The sequence below is a fragment of the Anas platyrhynchos genome, chromosome 23 (assembly GCF_047663525.1).
Source record: "Anas platyrhynchos isolate ZD024472 breed Pekin duck chromosome 23, IASCAAS_PekinDuck_T2T, whole genome shotgun sequence".
Taxonomy (NCBI): Eukaryota; Metazoa; Chordata; class Aves; order Anseriformes; family Anatidae; genus Anas; species Anas platyrhynchos.
In genome coordinates this window covers 5,331,733-5,349,450 of record NC_092609.1, presented here as the reverse complement: position 1 = coordinate 5,349,450, position 17,718 = coordinate 5,331,733, and the positions used below count along the sequence as shown (strand labels likewise).

General features: G+C 58.8%; 2 protein-coding genes across 3 annotated transcripts; both read left to right on the top strand.

Moving 5' to 3' along the window:
• Positions 1-2,022: 2,022 nt before the first annotated feature.
• LOC113841338 (uncharacterized) lies at positions 2,023-4,382 on the top strand. The gene is made up of 4 exons (XM_038166798.2): positions 2,023-2,049; positions 2,154-3,133; positions 3,272-3,504; positions 3,791-4,382. Exons 2-3 carry the CDS (start codon positions 2,312-2,314, stop codon positions 3,461-3,463), a joined length of 1,014 nt encoding a protein of 337 aa, XP_038022726.2. The 5' UTR covers positions 2,023-2,049; positions 2,154-2,311; the 3' UTR covers positions 3,464-3,504; positions 3,791-4,382.
• A 5,625-nt stretch (positions 4,383-10,007) lies between these two features.
• On the top strand, positions 10,008-13,218 carry LOC139999368 (uncharacterized). 2 transcript variants are annotated; one of them, XM_072027265.1, is made up of 4 exons: positions 10,008-10,802; positions 10,907-11,886; positions 12,025-12,257; positions 12,544-13,218. In XM_072027265.1, the coding sequence occupies exons 1-3, from the start codon at positions 10,304-10,306 to the stop codon at positions 12,214-12,216; spliced, it is 1,671 nt and encodes a 556-aa protein (XP_071883366.1). In that variant the 5' UTR covers positions 10,008-10,303; the 3' UTR covers positions 12,217-12,257; positions 12,544-13,218. The 2 variants fall into 2 exon arrangements, with proteins under 2 accessions (XP_071883366.1, XP_071883365.1); XM_072027264.1 differs by having other exon boundaries at positions 10,907-12,257.
• Positions 13,219-17,718: the final 4,500 nt, after the last annotated feature.

Genomic DNA, 17,718 nt, shown 5'->3' with positions numbered 1-17,718 from the left:
CTGTCAGCCTTGGAGCTCACAAAGGTGGGTGGCCACAAGTGCCCTGAGCGTCCAGCTCGCATTGAGGACTGCTGCTGGCACTCGAGGCGTGGAGGTCGGCATGGTGCAATGGGAGACGCCACTGTCCTGCTGGTGGGACAAGAGACACTGATGTGCTGCTGCTGCAGGAGGAGACTTGAAGGTGCCGCTGCTTCGAGGTGCTGAGGAGCGGGCAGCCTCCATGCCGGTGGCTGAGCTGAGCATGCTCCTGTTCATTAGCGCTCTCCCCTTCCTCTCTTTTTCTGGAGGTGGAGAGAGAGAAACGCACAGATCTCTTTCTTTCCCGGTAGGAAATGGAAGAGCCTTGAATCTACATATTGGCCAGATTCTGCCTGGCGCCCTTGGGACTGGGGATCTGTGTTGATCTGTAAGAAAGAGCAATCGTCAGCACAGCAACTCCCCGTGACCTTGTGTCTATCAGCATCGTCCCCATCCCTCTCTAGAGCTGTGGGCTGGCCAAGCTGTGTGTTGGATGGTGAAAGTGGGAAATGGGAATGGGTTGGGAAAGGATGAGTGCGCCCAGAAATCCTTGCTGGGCTGGGAAGACTTCCTTGGGGTGGAAAGGTATTGGGCTCGGCAATGAAAGAGATGGGAAATGTGCCCGGGGTTTGAAAGCATTGGGAAGCAAAAGCCTTGGGATGGGCAATGGCTCCTGGGATGGGAAAGCCTTGGGATGGGAAGTCTTGAATGGGGTGGGTACCATTCCCTGGGGAAGGAAATACTTGGAAAAGTCCTCCAAGAGAGGGGAATTCTTTGGGACGAGATCTCTTTGGATGAAGGGAAAAATCTGCTTGTGTTGATGGGAAATCTTTTGTATGGGAATCTGTTATCTTGTGAGCTTGTCAGGATGGGAAATGACCATGAGGATGAAAGCTGGTCCTGGGCTGGGAAATGCTCAGGACGGGCAAGAGGCGGTGTGGAAGCGTGGTGGGCATGGCAAGTGCTGCGTGGGAGGGCAAGCCTGCTGGGGATGGCCAAGTCTTGCGCTGGGCAGCCTGCTTGGCTCCAAAGCCTGCAGTCCTCCCCAAGATGTCGGCGAGGGGCTGGTCAGCCGTTGGGACGGAACGGCCGTTGCGCGGGTTCCCCAAGCAACCGCCCCACTCTCCAGCCACCATGGCAGGTCCAGCAGCCGGCTCCCGCTCCTCCCGGGGCTGCGGCCCTGCTGGCGAGCCCAGCGCCCCAGAGCTCAGCCCAGCGCCCTTTTTCCCACAGAGGGTTTCCCCAGACGGCTTCTGCGGCTTGCGCAGACGCAAAACTCCCCCTTCGTCGTCCCAGCCGTGCCGCCAACGGTGGCTGCCTGGCTGCTGCCCTCCCTCCCCGGAGCGACGGCGCTGCCCTTGCAGCCCCTGCAGGTACCCACCCTCCCCTCCGCGCTGCCCCAGGCCACCGTCTGGCACGTGGTGCCGGGGGTCCAGGGGCAGGTGCTGCAGCTCCCCGCCGGGGTGCAGCTGCCACCTGGGGGGCACCTCCCAGCCCAGGGACACCACCTGCAGCTTGGGCAGCTCCCCGCCGTGGGGCAGCTCCCTGCTGGGGGGCAGCTCCCCGCTGTGGGGCAAAACCTGCAGCTGGTGCAGCTCCCAACCATGGGGCACCAGCTGCAGCTGGTGCAGCTCCCCGCCGTGTGGCAGCTCCCCCACACCGCTCCTCCCTGTGCCCCCGTCCATCAGTGGGGACAGCCCATGGTGACGGGGACACTGGTGCCCCACCATGCGCTGGGGCTGGGGCCCAGGGCCGTGCTCCATGGGGAGCTCCTGCACCCCGCAGGCACCTGCCTGTTGCAGGCCCCCGCCCAGCGCAACCCCCCGCCACCCCTCGTCCCGGGGCCTCCGCTGCGGGGGCAGGCGCTCCCCACGCCCCGCACCCTGAGCAGCAGCCGGGGGCAGCTGCCGGAGCCCTGCTTGCACGCCGTGGGGCTCAGCGAGGACCAGGGGCCCCCGCTGCCCGGCCCCACTCCCCCCGAGCCTGCCCAGGCTCCAAGGACTGCCAGCACCCAGACGGCGACGCCCGACGGTGAGTTTGGGGCTGGCACAGCCGGCCGCTTGTGGCCCCACACCCAGAGGCCACGGGAAAGCTGACATCGCCCGTCTTGGGGGATTTGCTTGCTTGGTCCTCAGCGGCGACAGCCCCGCAGGTGCCTGAGGAGCCCCCGCAGCTGCCCGAGCTGGGCCCCGATGCCTTGGCCGAGGCCTTTCCAGAGCTGGCAGGGGACAGCCAGCAGCTGCAGCACGTGCAGGACGAGCTCCTGGCCCACCTGGACATCCCCATCCCCGACATGGAGGAGCTGCTCAGCTGGCTCGATGCCGTGGAGCCCCAGGACGCCTTCCGCGATTTGCCCAGCAGTCCTGCCCTCAGCCGCTTCCTCTCCCAGCTGCCCGACCTCTGCGAGGACATCGAGGAGCCGAGCACGCAGGGACTGGAAGCCACAGGAGCCCTCGGTGAGGTCCCCTCAAGCCCTGGGGTGCGCCCCGAGAAGCTTGAGGGTGGGCTGTCGCTGCAGTCCCCCGTCGTGCCAGCAGTGAGCCCCCCCCTCAGCCCTGCAGCCAGTCCCCTGCCCAGTGCGCTTAGGAGCCCCCTACCCAGTCCACCCCTGAGTCCCCCCAGGAGCCTCCCTGACACCCAGGTCCTCAGTGCCCTTAGTAGAGCCCTGCCCCAACCCCCCCAGCGTTCCCTCAAGACCCGCCCCAACCCCAAGGTCCCCAGTGCCCTTAGTAGAGCCCAGCCCAAATCCCCCCCGAGTTCCCCCAAGAAACGCCCCAACCCCAAGGGCCGCAGTGACCATAGGAGACCCCTGCCCAAACGCCCCCTGGGTCCCCTCAAGAGCCCCCTGGCTGCCCCTGCGTCCACCGGCACCGAGCGGGGGGCCAAGCGCCCCGTGCCCAGCAGCACCCCCGGGACAGCGCAGAGCTGCCAGCACAGGAGGCCGACGACAGAGAACCCCCCCCGCAAGGAGAGGAAGATGCTGCTGGGCCAGGCTGGCCAAGGCCGCAAGAGACCGTGCCAGGGGAAGACGCGTGGCAGCAGCACGGTGGCTGGCAGCAGCAGGGAAGCAGGCAGCAGCGGGCAGCAGCTGGCGATCAACAGCACCACGGCACCGGTGAAGAGAGCGCGAAGCCCGGGGGCTGCAGGGGGGCAAGGAGCAGCGGCACCAGCTCCCCGCAGAGCGCGGCTGCTGCCGGAGACTCCGAGTGGGGAGCCCCGTGCCGTGCGGCCCCAGGACAGGCTCTGTCCCCAGGCCAGCGGGGCCAAGACGCTGGAGGAGTCGGTGCCCATCACGCCGCAGCAGCGTCCCGAGCGGGAGCGCCTGAAGAAGCTGGCCCAGGAGGAGCGGCAGCGGGCGGCCCACCAGATGAAGATCGGCCCCGTGCAATTCTTCGTGCAGCGGCAGAAGGACCACGCCAGAGCCTACTCTTACGGCTACCCGTGACCGACCTCGGGCTTCTCCTCGACGGCCCCCGCAGCACCCAGGCAGGCACAGAGACCTCTGCAGGCACCTGCTCCAGCTTCAGCCACGCTCCTCAGCCCTTGCCCCTCTCGCTTGCCCTCTCCCCTCTCTCGTGCTGGAGCTAGGGGATGAGCTTGCCACTCTCAGGGATGGGCAACGGGGGCAGTGGAAAATGCGTGGCTCACCGAGGAAGGTGGCAATGGGAAGCTGGGGAGATGCTGGCAGCGGCTGGGCTGGGAAAGCTTGCCCATGGCAACTGCTGCTTGGGACACCAAAGGGCTGAGAGACAAGACTTGATTCTTCTTTCAGGGCATTGCTCTTCTTTCCTGCCTTCTGGATTAAATTCCTCTCCTTACGTGGTCACTCAGCAAGGCCTCTGCCTGCAGCTCTTCTTGCACTGGGATGCCAAGGGGATTTCATGCAGCCCGCTCCCGCTGCCCATGCTCAGGCCGTGCATGGATGTGGGCATGGCCAGCACGGACGGCAGAAAATGGATGGATGGATGGATGGATGGATGGATGGATGGATGGATGGATGGATGGAAGAATGGGAGTTGGGAATTGAGCCTTGGGAGCAGCAATGGGAGGTGGCTGGGATAGGAAATGATCAGTGGGATGGGAAGTGATGATGGGGATAGGAATTCATTGTTATGGGAAAAATGGGTTTTATTTTTATTAAATTTAAATTTGTTAATTTTCATTTAATTTGTTGGTTTTATTATTTATTTCATTAAATCCACTTTATTGACTGTGTTGTACAGTATGGCATTGTTTTCTTATTATGAAATTATAAGTATTCGTATTTAATAGTATTAAATATTTTTATATATTGATATATTATAAATTGTACATATCATTATTTATTATTTTGTTTGTTTCTCTTCCTTTTCTACCCTATTAAACTCTCCTTATCACAACGCACCGGTTTGGACTTTATTTTTCCTTCCGAGTCGTTGCGCATTCACTCAGGATGGGGGGACATTAGCGAATGCCTGTGTGCTTCAGATCCAAGGTCACCTTTGCCCTCAGCTCAAGATCCATCTTTGCATCTGTTGTTGTGAAACAATGTTAACAACCAAAAAAAAAAAAAAAAAGTTTATGTACTTCCTAGCAGCAGCTGTAGGTTTGCCGGGGTCTGCTCTCTGCATTTGGAAGACCATTCCATGCTCTTCCGCCCCTTCAGGAGGAAATGTCTGGTTGTAGGAAAATGCGTCTTGAGCTGATGCAAAGCTGTGACGCAGCCTGCAGCCCCTGCAAGCCCTGGGATTGTACCTGCAGCCCCTCCAACAACTCTGATGTTCCCTGCATCGACTTCAACCACTGCGGTGGGACCTGAGGCCCCTCAAAGCCCTGTCACTCGCCCTGCAGCCCCTCGAGCCCCTGGCATGTTCCCTGCAGCCCCTCCAAGCCTGGCACAGGCCCTAAGAGCTGGCTCCGGGGACTACCCCGCTGCTGTCTCAGGCGCCAATACACACAAGGGGAAGGAATGCATGCAGAAGTCATCTCGTTTCGGAAGGGCAGAAAGTCCTCCCAAGAAGGGGAAGGAGCAAGAGGAAGGCGAGGCAGGCTCCCCCAAGGTAGGGCCATCCCAGGGAACAGGAGGCTGTTGGAAAGGAGAGCAGAGAGCAAAGCAGCAGCAAGCAGGTGATCCCCATCCCTGGGCGAGCTGCGAGCCATGGGACAAGATTGCAGCTGTCCTCCAGGCGAGCACATTGTCAGCTGGCTGCTGCGCTGCTGGGATAGCAGCTGCGGGAGCCTGGCAGCAGAGGGCAGGGAAGCCAAGCAGCTGGGATCCTTCTCTGGGGAAGGGGGCACTGAGCAAGCGCTTGCAAACGGGGCACAAGCCCTCAGCCTCTGGAGGCGGCGCCTGGCAGGCGTGAAGGAAAGGGATCCCTTCAAGGAAGATGCTGTGGGCTTGCTGAGGCTCGAAGAACAGACGCTGCTGGCTGCTACCAGCGTGCTGCAGCAGCGGCAAGAGAGAGCAAAGCGTGGTGGTTTTCCTCAGCTGGGCAGCTGAGCTCCAGCACAAGCGCTCTCTCCCTGCCCCTCCTCCAACGCCAAGGGGAGAAAAGAGGCTGGAAAGGGCTCAAGGGCTGCCAGAAGGACAGGGAGATCACTCCCCAAGGAGCGTCACGGGCAAAGCAGGCTCAGCACAGCCTGTTCCAGTCCAGCGCGGGGCCTGCTCCTGCGGGGGCTCTCCACAGGCCGCGGCCTCCTCCAGGCCACAGCCACCTGCTCCACCGGGGGCTCCTCCAGCCACAGGGGGGCTGCAGCGTGGAGATCTGCTCCACGGGGGACCCATGGGCTGCAGGGGGACAGCCTGCTCCACCAGGGGCCTCTCCCTGCACAGGCCGCAGGGGAACTGCTGCTGGGAGCCTGGAGCACCTCCGGCCTCCTGCTGCACGGCCCTTGGGGGCTGCACAGAGCTTTGCCACTCCTCCCTGAGCCAGACGCTGCTGGGCAGCAGCTTTTGTTCCCTTTCTTAGATGGGCTCTCCCCCAGGCGCAAACATCATCCTTTTGCTCTGCGTTCTGGGCAGCAGCGGGTGGGTCCCTCCTGGAAGGAGCCTCCTGGAAGCGGCCCTGAGCTCCCATGGGGCAGCTGCTGCATTCTCCTCACAGAGGACAGCCCTGCAGCCCCCCGCTCCCACAGCCTGGCCACGCAAACCCAAGCCAAGACACCGAGCGAGCCTCCCTGATTGCCAGGCAGCAGCTGGCTCAGCCTGGGACCCCAGGCCAGTGCCCACAAGACTCTCCTGGGCCTTCCAAAGCAAGCCTTGTGGGGACGGAGCACCCACAAAGAACGGACTCACACAACAGGACTCCTTGCCAACACCGCCTCACAGACACCTGGGCCTTGAGCGGGTAGCTCCCCTTGAGCGAGCTCATTTCCTTCCCAGGAGCTGAAATGTGCCGTTTCGGGGGCATTTGGGGGCTACAGCGTGCTGCTACGAGGGATGTTGGAGCTCCTGCAGGGCAGTGCTTCCACTAAGGCAAGGCCTTTTCTGCATCTTCTACTGCCCTGCAAGCGAGGATGCTTGGGGCACACAAGAAGCTGGCAGGGGACACAGCTGCAGGGATTGCAGAAGACACAAGCAAATGCAGACTTGGCTTGGGGACGCTTTGTGGTGGTAACTGCCCAACACAAATGACCTCCAGCAAGTCTACTGTGACGACTAAAGGAAAGCCACTGGTGTGGTTTAACCCAGCCGGCAGCTAAACACCACAGAGCCGTTCGCCCACCCTCCCCCCTCCCTTGTGCTTTCCAACAAAAGCTTTTCTCTTATTGTATGAAATCATCTGCAATAGATTAACCCTTGTCATTATTCCTATCTCAGGAATTAACTGTGACACCTGGGGAACAGGTGAGCTTACTGTGACCCCAGGGAGAGCCTTCCTGTACTTAAAGGCAACCTATAGGAAAGCTGGGGAGGGGGTCTTCATCAGGGCCTGGAGTGACAGGACATGGAGTAATAGCTTTCAACTGAAAAGTTACATTTCTAATATATGTTAGGAAGAAATTCTTTACTGATAGGACTTCGCATCCTGTGCATCTGCCAACTTCTGCATCTTATGCTTGCCTCCCCTACTTAAGAGAGGATGCTGGAGTGCTGGGTGAAACACTCAGACCTTACGTAAGCAAAGCAAGACCTTAGCTTTTGCATTCAAAGATGTGCCCAGTATGTTCAGCTAAAACAACTTCTACCCTACAGCGTTTTGTTGCAAGTTCCAATTTCTGTCTCAGTTTCATGGACACCAAATTTTCCAGCAGGATTTCCGGGCCAGTGTTGTCTGTCTGGGATAGACTGCTTTGCTAGATCATCGTTCAGTGCTCCCTCTGCCAGGCACAGGCCTTTTTGTCTTAATCCCTTGTACGAAAACTTGCAGAGGTATATGGGGTAGCAGTCAGCAGTGTAAAAGAATGAGATATCCTGCCTTCATACACAGATATACAACACAACATGAAAGAGCTCAGCAAGGTCCAGCAAGGAAAGGAAGCAATGCAGGAGAAAGACAGGACAACAGGGACAATGGGGAGCATAAGGGAGGAGGCAGCCAGTGGCCTTAAAAACAAAGCCTAAAAAATAACTTCCAATAGCGGGACATAGTGAACTGGAGCTCTGGGGTCTGCATCTAGAGATGTCTTTTCTGTTTATCGTGCTGTTGTGGAGATGGGTCCTCTGGCTTTGCTCATGTTTTTTCATGTTCTGCAATCATCTCCCAAGAGATAATTGGGAATTTTCCGCCCTTGTTGGGCGGAAAGGTAGAGGTGTGCTCCAGAAACACAGTGACGGCAAGGAGTCCTCCACTTCATTCTTCCTATTTTTTCCAGCTGGAAGCATTCATAGTTGTTAGCTGAATTGGTTTTGAGGAGTAGGAAACACGGCATTGCTGGATTTCTGCTTTCTCCTAGATCTTAGCAGACCACATTATGATAGTTGTTCTTGTTTTATGTTCTTATGATATGTTATGTTATTATCTATTTTTTCTACGTTATGTTATTTTATGTTCTTCTGTTATGCTCTTACGTTCACAACAGAACTCATTTCCAGTACTGCCTCAGAGACACCTGGGCCAAAGAGCAGGGCCTTGAGCGGGTAGCTCACAATGACCGAGCTCATTTCCTTCCCAGGAGCTGAAATGTGCCGTTTCGGGGGCATTTGGGGGCTACAGCGTGCTGCTAAGAGGGATGCTGGAGCTCCTGCAGGGCAGTGCTTCCACTAAGGCAAGGCCTTTTCTGCATCTTCTACTGCCCTGCAAGCGAGGATGCTTGGGGCACACAAGAAGCTGGCAGGGGACACAGCTGCAGGGATTGCAGGGATTCCTAAAGTCATAGCCAAATCCAAGAAAGAGAGGAGGACGTGATGCTTTTGATAGAAAGGAGCTGGGTTTGGGGGCAAAATCCGTCCCTTTTTCTATCCCGGAGACACCCAAGGGCATAGGACAGCAGCACTGCAGGGCAGCAAGAGATGCTGTGCATTTCTCTCGTCGCCCTGAGACAGCCACTGGGTGACGATGGTGCCAAGCGTCTTGAAAGAGACCTTGCTTTCTCAGGCGCAGGTGTCCAGCTGCATGCCAAGGCAATCCCTGGCTCCCAGGCGCAGTTGCCAGGCCCAAGGCCGAGCTCCCCTGCGAACCCCCAGCCCAGCAGACCTTGCTCCTGGCGTTGTGGAGCAGCCATTTCACGGGAGCCTTTTCTCCTGGCAGTCAGCTTAGCGCCGTAAGCTCTGCCAGCGGGACGCCTGAGAGCCGTGGGAGCTCAGCAGAGAGTCCCTGTCAGCCTTGGAGCTCACAAAGGTGGGTGGCCACAAGTGCCCTGAGCGTCCAGCTCGCATTGAGGACTGCTGCTGGCACTCGAGGCGTGGAGGTCGGCATGGTGCAATGGGAGACGCCACTGTCCTGCTGGTGGGACAAGAGACACTGATGTGCTGCTGCTGCAGGAGGAGACTTGAAGGTGCCGCTGCTTCGAGGTGCTGAGGAGCGGGCAGCCTCCATGCCGGTGGCTGAGCTGAGCATGCTCCTGTTCATTAGCGCTCTCCCCTTCCTCTCTTTTTCTGGAGGTGGAGAGAGAGAAACGCACAGATCTCTTTCTTTCCCGGTAGGAAATGGAAGAGCCTTGAATCTACATATTGGCCAGATTCTGCCTGGCGCCCTTGGGACTGGGGATCTGTGTTGATCTGTAAGAAAGAGCAATCGTCAGCACAGCAACTCCCCGTGACCTTGTGTCTATCAGCATCGTCCCAATCCCTCTCTAGAGCTGTGGGCTGGCCAAGCTGTGTGTTGGATGGTGAAAGTGGGAAATGGGAATGGGTTGGGAAAGGATGAGTGCGCCGAGAAATCCTTGCTGGGCTGGGAAGACTTCCTTGGGGTGGAAAGGCATTGGGCTCGGCAATGAAAGAGATGGGAAATGTGCCCGGGGTTTGAAAGCATTGGGAAGCAAAAGCCTTGGGATGGGCAGGCACTCCTGGGATGGGAAAGTACTGGGATGGGAAGTCTTGAATGGGGTGGGTACCATTCCCTGGGGAAGGAAATACTTGGAAAAGTCCTCCAAGAGAGGGGAATTCTTTGGGACGAGATCTCTTTGGATGAAGGGAAAAATCTGCTTGTGTTGATGGGAAATCTTTTGTATGGGAATCTGTTATCTTGTGAGCTTGTCAGGATGGGAAATGACCATGAGGATGAAAGCTGGTCCTGGGCTGGGAAATGCTCAGGACGGGCAAGAGGCGGTGTGGAAGCGTGGTGGGCATGGCAAGTGCTGCGTGGGAGGGCAAGCCTGCTGGGGATGGCCAAGTCTTGCGCTGGGCAGCCTGCTTGGCTCCAAAGCCTGCAGTCCTCCCCAAGATGTCGGCGAGGGGCTGGTCAGCCGTTGGGACGGAACGGCCGTTGCGCGGGTTCCCCAAGCAACCGCCCCACTCTCCAGCCACCATGGCAGGTCCAGCAGCCGGCTCCCGCTCCTCCCGGGGCTGCGGCCCTGCTGGCAAGCCCAGCGCCCCAGAGCTCAGCCCAGCGCCCTTTTTCCCACAGAGGGTTTCCCCAGACGGCTTCTGCGGCTTGCGCAGACGCAAAACTCCCCCTTCGTCGTGTCAGCCGTGCCGCCAACGGTGGCTGCCTGGCTGCTGCCCTCCCTCCCCGGAGCGACGGCGCTGCCCTTGCAGCCCCTGCAGGTACCCACCCTCCCCTCCGCGCTGCCCCAGGCCACCGTCTGGCACGTGGTGCCGGGGGTCCAGGGGCAGGTGCTGCAGCTCCCCGCCGGGGTGCAGCTGCCACCTGGGGGGCACCTCCCAGCCCAGGGGCACCACCTGCAGCTTGGGCAGCTCCCCGCCATGGGGCAGCTCCCTGCTGGGGGGCAGCTCCCCGCTGTGGGGCAAAACCTGCAGCTGGTGCAGCTCCCAACCATGGGGCACCAGCTGCAGCTGGTGCAGCTCCCCGCCGTGGGGCAGCTCCCCCACACCGCTCCTCCCTGTGCCCCCGTCCATCAGTGGGGACAGCCCATGGTGACGGGGACACTGGTGCCCCACCATGCGCTGGGGCTGGGGCCCAGGGCCGTGCTCCATGGGGAGCTCCTGCACCCCGCAGGCACCTGCCTGTTGCAGGCCCCCGCCCAGCGCAACCCCCCGCCACCCCTCGTCCCGGGGCCTCCGCTGCGGGGGCAGGCGCTCCCCACGCCCCGCACCCTGAGCAGCAGCCGGGGGCAGCTGCCGGAGCCCTGCTTGCACGCCGTGGGGCTCAGCGAGGACCAGGGGCCCCCGCTGCCCGGCCCCACTCCCCCCGAGCCTGCCCAGGCTCCAAGGACCGCCAGCACCCAGACGGCGACGCCCGACGGTGAGTTTGGGGCTGGCACAGCCGGCCGCTTGTGGCCCCACACCCAGGGGCCACGGGAAAGCTGACATCGCCCGTCTTGGGGGATTTTCTTGCTTCGTCCTCAGCGGCGACAGCCCCGCAGGTGCCTGAGGAGCCCCCGCAGCTGCCCGAGCTGGGCCCCGATGCCTTGGCCGAGGCCTTTCCAGAGCTGGCAGGGGACAGCCAGCAGCTGCAGCACGTGCAGGACGAGCTCCTGGCCCACCTGGACATCCCCATCCCCGACATGGAGGAGCTGCTCAGCTGGCTCGATGCCGTGGAGCCCCAGGACGCCTTCCGCGATTTGCCCAGCAGTCCTGCCCTCAGCCGCTTCCTCTCCCAGCTGCCCGACCTCTGCGAGGACATCGAGGAGCCGAGCACGCAGGGACTGGAAGCCACAGGAGCCCTCGGTGAGGTCCCCTCAAGCCCTGGGGTGCGCCCCGAGAAGCTTGAGGGTGGGCTGTCGCTGCAGTCCCCCGTCGTGCCAGCAGTGAGCCCCCCCCTCAGCCCTGCAGCCAGTCCCCTGCCCAGTGCGCTTAGGAGCCCCCTACCCAGTCCACCCCTGAGTCCCCCCAGGAGCCTCCCTGACACCCAGGTCCTCAGTGCCCTTAGTAGAGCCCTGCCCCAACCCCCCCAGCGTTCCCTCAAGACCCGCCCCAACCCCAAGGTCCCCAGTGCCCTTAGTAGAGCCCAGCCCAAATCCCCCCCGAGTTCCCCCAAGAAACGCCCCAACCCCAAGGGCCGCAGTGACCATAGGAGACCCCTGCCCAAACGCCCCCTGGGTCCCCTCAAGAGCCCCCTGGCTGCCCCTGCGTCCACCGGCACCGAGCGGGGGGCCAAGCGCCCCGCGCCCAGCAGCATCCCCGGGACAGCGCAGAGCTGCCAGCACAGGAGGCCGACGACAGAGAACCCCCCCCGCAAGGAGAGGAAGATGCTGCTGGGCCAGGCTGGCCAAGGCCGCAAGAGACCGTGCCAGGGGAAGACGCGTGGCAGCAGCACGGTGGCTGGCAGCAGCAGGGAAGCAGGCAGCAGCGGGCAGCAGCTGGCGATCAACAGCACCACGGCACCGGTGAAGAGAGCGCGAAGCCCGGGGGCTGCAGGGGGGCAAGGAGCAGCGGCACCAGCTCCCCGCAGAGCGCGGCTGCTGCCGGAGACTCCGAGTGGGGAGCCCCGTGCCGTGCGGCCCCAGGACAGGCTCTGTCCCCAGGCCAGCGGGGCCAAGACGCTGGAGGAGTCGGTGCCCATCACGCCGCAGCAGCGTCCCGAGCGGGAGCGCCTGAAGAAGCTGGCCCAGGAGGAGCGTCAGCGGGCGGCCCACCAGATGAAGATCGGCCCCGTGCAATTCTTCGTGCAGCGGCAGAAGGACCACGCCAGAGCCTACTCTTACGGCTACCCGTGACCGACCTCGGGCTTCTCCTCGACGGCCCCCGCAGCACCCAGGCAGGCACAGAGACCTCTGCAGGCACCTGCTCCAGCTTCAGCCACGCTCCTCAGCCCTTGCCCCTCTCGCTTGCCCTCTCCCCTCTCTCGTGCTGGAGCTAGGGGATGAGCTTGCCACTCTCAGGGATGGGCAACGGGGGCAATGGAAAATGCGTGGCTCACCGAGGAAGGTGGCAATGGGAAGCTGGGGAGATGCTGGCAGCGGCTGGGCTGGGAAAGCTTGCCCATGGCAACTGCTGCTTGGGACACCAAAGGGCTGAGAGACAAGACTTGATTCTTCTTTCAGGGCATTGCTCTTCTTTCCTGCCTTCTGGATTAAATTCCTCTCCTTACGTGGTCACTCAGCAAGGCCTCTGCCTGCAGCTCTTCTTGCACTGCGATGCCAAGGGGATTTCATGCAGCCCGCTCCCGCTGCCCATGCTCAGGCCGTGCATGGATGTGGGCATGGCCAGCACGGACGGCAGAAGATGGATGGATGGATGGATGGATGGATGGATGGATGGATGGATGGAAGGATGGATGGATGGATGGATGGATGGATGGATGGATGGATGGATGGATGGATGGATGGATGGATGGATGGATGGAAGAATGGGATTTGGGAATTGAGCCTTGGGAGCAGCAATGGGAGGTGGCTGGGATAGGAAATGATCAGTGGGATGGGAAGTGATGATGGGGATAGGAATTCATTGTTATGGGAAAAATGGGTTTTATTTTTATTAAATTTAAATTTGTTAATTTTCATTTAATTTGTTGTTTTTATTATTTATTTCATTAAATCCACTTTATTGACTGTGTTGTACAGTATGGCATTGTTTTCTTATTATAAAATTATAAGTATTCGTATTTAATAGTATTAAATATTTTTATATATTGATATATTATAAATTGTACATATCATTATTTATTATTTTGTTTGTTTCTCTTCCTTTTCTACCCTATTAAACTCTCCTTATCACAACGCACCGGTTTGGACTTTATTTTTCCTTCCGAGTCGTTGCGCATTCACTCAGGATGGGGGGACATTAGCGAATGCCTGTGTGCTTCAGATCCAAGGTCACCTTTGCCCTCAGCTCAAGATCCATCTTTGCATCTGTTGTTGTGAAACAATGTTAACAACCAGAAAAAAAAAAAAAAAAAAGTTGACGTACTTCCTAGCAGCAGCTGTAGGTTTGCCGGGGTCTGCTCTCTGCATTTGGAAGACCATTCCATGCTCTTCCGCCCCTTCAGGAGGAAATGTCTGGTTGTAGGAAAATGCGTCTTGAGCTGATGCAAAGCTGTGACGCAGCCTGCAGCCCCTGCAAGCCCTGGGATTGTACCTGCAGCCCCTCCAACAACTCTGATGTTCCCTGCATCGACTTCAACCACTGCGGTGGGACCTGAGGCCCCTCAAAGCCCTGTCACTCGCCCTGCAGCCCCTCGAGCCCCTGGCATGTTCCCTGCAGCCCCTCCAAGCCTGGCACAGGCCCTAAGAGCTGGCTCCGGGGACTACCCCGCTGCTGTCTCAGGCGCCAATACACACAAGGGGAAGGAATGCATGCAGAAGTCATCTCGTTTCGGAAGGGCAGAAAGTCCTCCCAAGAAGGGGAAGGAGCAAGAGGAAGGCGAGGCAGGCTCCCCCAAGGTAGGGCCATCCCAGGGAACAGGAGGCTGTTGGAAAGGAGAGCAGAGAGCAAAGCAGCAGCAAGCAGGTGATCCCCATCCCTGGGCGAGCTGCGAGCCATGGGACAAGATTGCAGCTGTCCTCCAGGCGAGCACATTGTCAGCTGGCTGCTGCGCTGCTGGGATAGCAGCTGCGGGAGCCTGGCAGCAGAGGGCAGGGAAGCCAAGCAGCTGGGATCCTTCTCTGGGGAAGGGGGCACTGAGCAAGCGCTTGCAAACGGGGCACAAGCCCTCAGCCTCTGGAGGCGGCGCCTGGCAGGCGTGAAGGAAAGGGATCCCTTCAAGGAAGATGCTGTGGGCTTGCTGAGGCTCGAAGAACAGACGCTGCTGGCTGCTACCAGCGTGCTGCAGCAGCGGCAAGAGAGAGCAAAGCGTGGTGGTTTTCCTCAGCTGGGCAGCTGAGCTCCAGCACAAGCGCTCTCTCCCTGCCCCTCCTCCAACGCCAAGGGGAGAAAAGAGGCTGGAAAGGGCTCAAGGGCTGCCAGAAGGACAGGGAGATCACTCCCCAAGGAGCGTCACGGGCAAAGCAGGCTCAGCACAGCCTGTTCCAGGCCAGCGCGGGGCCTGCTCCTGCGGGGGCTCTCCACAGGCCGCGGCCTCCTCCAGGCCACAGCCACCTGCTCCACCGGGGGCTCCTCCAGCCACAGGGGGGCTGCAGCGTGGAGATCTGCTCCACGGGGGACCCATGGGCTGCAGGGGGACAGCCTGCTCCACCAGGGGCCTCTCCCTGCACAGGCCGCAGGGGAACTGCTGCTGGGAGCCTGGAGCACCTCCGGCCTCCTGCTGCACGGCCCTTGGGGGCTGCACAGAGCTTTGCCACTCCTCCCTGAGCCAGACGCTGCTGGGCAGCAGCTTTTGTTCCCTTTCTTAGATGGGCTCTCCCCCAGGCGCAAACATCATCCTTTTGCTCTGCGTTCTGGGCAGCAGCGGGTGGGTCCCTCCTGGAAGGAGCCTCCTGGAAGCGGCCCTGAGCTCCCATGGGGCAGCTGCTGCATTCTCCTCACAGAGGACAGCCCTGCAGCCCCCCGCTCCCACAGCCTGGCCACGCAAACCCAAGCCAAGACACCGAGCGAGCCCCCCTGATTGCCAGGCAGCAGCTGGCTCAGCCTGGGACCCCAGGCCAGTGCCCACAAGACTCTCCTGGGCCTTCCAAAGCAAGCCTTGTGGGGACGGAGCACCCACAAAGAACGGACTCACACAACAGGACTCCTTGCCAACACCGCCTCACAGACACCTGGGCCTTCAGCGGGTAGCTCCCCTTGAGCGAGCTCATTTCCTTCCCAGGAGCTGAAATGTGCCGTTTTGGGGGCATTTGGGGGCTACAGCGTGCTGCTAAGAGGGATGTTGGAGCTCCTGCAGGGCAGTGCTTCCACTAAGGCAAGGCCTTTTCTGCATCTTCTAGTGTCCTGCAAGCGAGGATGCTTGGGGCACACAAGAAGCTGGCAGGGGACACAGCTGCAGGGATTGCAGAAGACACAAGCAAATGCAGACTTGGCTTGGGGACGCTTTCTGGTGGTAACTGCCCAACACAAATGACCTCCAGCAAGTCTACTGTGACGACTAAAGGAATGACATTGGTGTGGTTTAACCCAGCCGGCAGCTAAACACCACAGAGCCGTTCGCCCACCCTCCCCCCTCCCTTGTGCTTTCCAACAAAAGCTTTTCTCTTATTGTATGAAATCATCTGCAATAGATTAACCCTTGTCATTATTCCTATCTCAGGAATTAACTGTGACACCTGGGGAACAGGTGAGCTTACTGTGACCCCAGGGAGAGCCTTCCTGTACTTAAAGGCAACCTATAGGAAAGCTGGGGAGGGGGTCTTCATCAGGGCCTGGAGTGACAGGACATGGAGTAATAGCTTCCAACTGAAAAGTTACATTTCTAATATATGTTAGGAAGAAATTCTTTACTGATAGGACTTCGCATCCTGTGCATCTGCCAACTTCTGCATCTTATGCTTGCCTCCCCTACTTAAGAGAGGATGCTGGAGTGCTGGGTGAAACACTCAGACCTTACGTAAGCAAAGCAAGACCTTAGCTTTTGCATTCAAAGATGTGCCCAGTATGTTCAGCTAAAACAACTTCTACCCTACAGCGTTTTGTTGCAAGTTCCAATTTCTGTCTCAGTTTCATGGACACCAAATTTTCCAGCAGGATTTCCGGGCCAGTGTTGTCTGTCTGGGATAGACTGCTTTGCTAGATCATCGTTCAGTGCTCCCACTGCCAGGCACAGGCCTTTTTGTCTTAATCCCTTGTACGAAAACTTGCAGAGGTATATGGGGTAGCAGTCAGCAGTGTAAAAGAATGAGATATCCTGCCTTCATACATAGATATACAACACAACATGAAAGAGCTCAGCAAGGTCCAGCAAGGAAAGGAAGCAATGCAGGAGAAAGACAGGACAACAGGGACAATGGGGAGCATAAGGGAGGAGGCAGCCAGTGGCCTTAAAAACAAAGCCTAAAAAATAACTTCCAATAGCGGGACATAGTGAACTGGAGCTCTGGGGTCTGCATCTAGAGATGTCTTTTCTATTTATCGTGCTGTTGTGGAGATGGGTCCTCTGGCTTTGCTCATGTTTTTTCATGTTCTGCAATTATCTCCCAAGAGATAATTGGGAATTTTCCGCCCTTGTTGGGCGGAAAGGTAGAGGTGTGCTCCAGAAACACAGTGACGGCAAGGAGTCCTCCACTTCATTCTTCCTATTTTTTCCAGCTGGAAGCATTCATAGTTGTCAGCTGAATTGGTTTTGAGGAGTAGGAAACACGGCATTGCTGGATTTCTGCTTTCTCCTAGATCTTAGCAGACCACATTATGATAGTTGTTCTTGTTTTATGTTCTTATGATATGTTATGTTATTATCTATTTTTTCTATGTTATGTTATTTTATGTTCTTCTGTTATGCTCTTACGTTCACAACAGAACTCATTTCCAGTACTGCCTCAGAGACACCTGGGCCAAAGAGCAGGGCCTTGAGCGGGTAGCTCCCCTTGAGCGAGCTCATTTCCTTCCCAGGAGCTGAAATGTGCCGTTTCGGGGGCATTTGGGGGCTACAGCGTGCTGCTAAGAGGGATGCTGGAGCTCCTGCAGGGCAGTGCTTCCACTAAGGCAAGGCCTTTTCTGCATCTTCTACTGCCCTGCAAGCGAGGATGCTTGGGGCACACAAGAAGCTGGCAGGGGACACAGCTGCAGGGATTGCAGGGATTCCTAAAGTCATAGCCAAATCCAAGAAAGAGAGGAGGACGTGATGCTTTTGATAGAAAGGAGCTGGGTTTGGGGGCAAAATCCGTCCCTTTTTCTATCCCGGAGACACCCAAGGGCATAGGACAGCAGCACTGCAGGGCAGCAAGAGATGCTGTGCATTTCTCTCGTCGCCCTGAGACAGCCACTGGGTGACGATGGTGCCAAGCGTCTTGAAAGAGACCTTGCTTTCTCAGGCGCAGGTGTCCAGCTGCATGCCAAGGCAATCCCTGGCTCCCAGGCGCAGTTGCCAGGCCCAAGGCCGAGCTCCCCTGCGAACCCCCAGCCCAGCAGACCTTGCTCCTGGCGTTGTGGAGCAGCCATTTCACGGGAGCCTTTTCTCCTGGCAGTCAGCTTAGCGCCGTAAGCTCTGCCAGCGGGACGCCTGAGAGCCGTGGGAGCTCAGCAGAGAGTCCCTGTCAGCCTTGGAGCTCACAAAGGTGGGTGGCCACAAGTGCCCTGAGCGTCCAGCTCGCATTGAGGACTGCTGCTGGCACTCGAGGCGTGGAGGTCGGCATGGTGCAATGGGAGACGCCACTGTCCTGCTGGTGGGACAA

Excerpts from the sequence above, each read along its gene's own strand:
- LOC113841338 (XM_038166798.2), top strand. The coding sequence starts at position 2,312 with ATGGAGGAGCTGCTCAGCTGGCTCGATGCCGTGGAGCCCCAGGACGCC. Across the intron at positions 3,134-3,271 it reads TCAACAGCACCACGGCACCG|GCCAGCGGGGCCAAGACGCT; the intron begins GTGAAGAGAGCG and ends CTCTGTCCCCAG.
- LOC139999368 (XM_072027264.1), top strand. The coding sequence starts at position 10,304 with ATGGGGCAGCTCCCTGCTGGGGGGCAGCTCCCCGCTGTGGGGCAAAAC. Across the intron at positions 10,803-10,906 it reads CCAGACGGCGACGCCCGACG|CGGCGACAGCCCCGCAGGTG; the intron begins GTGAGTTTGGGG and ends CTTCGTCCTCAG.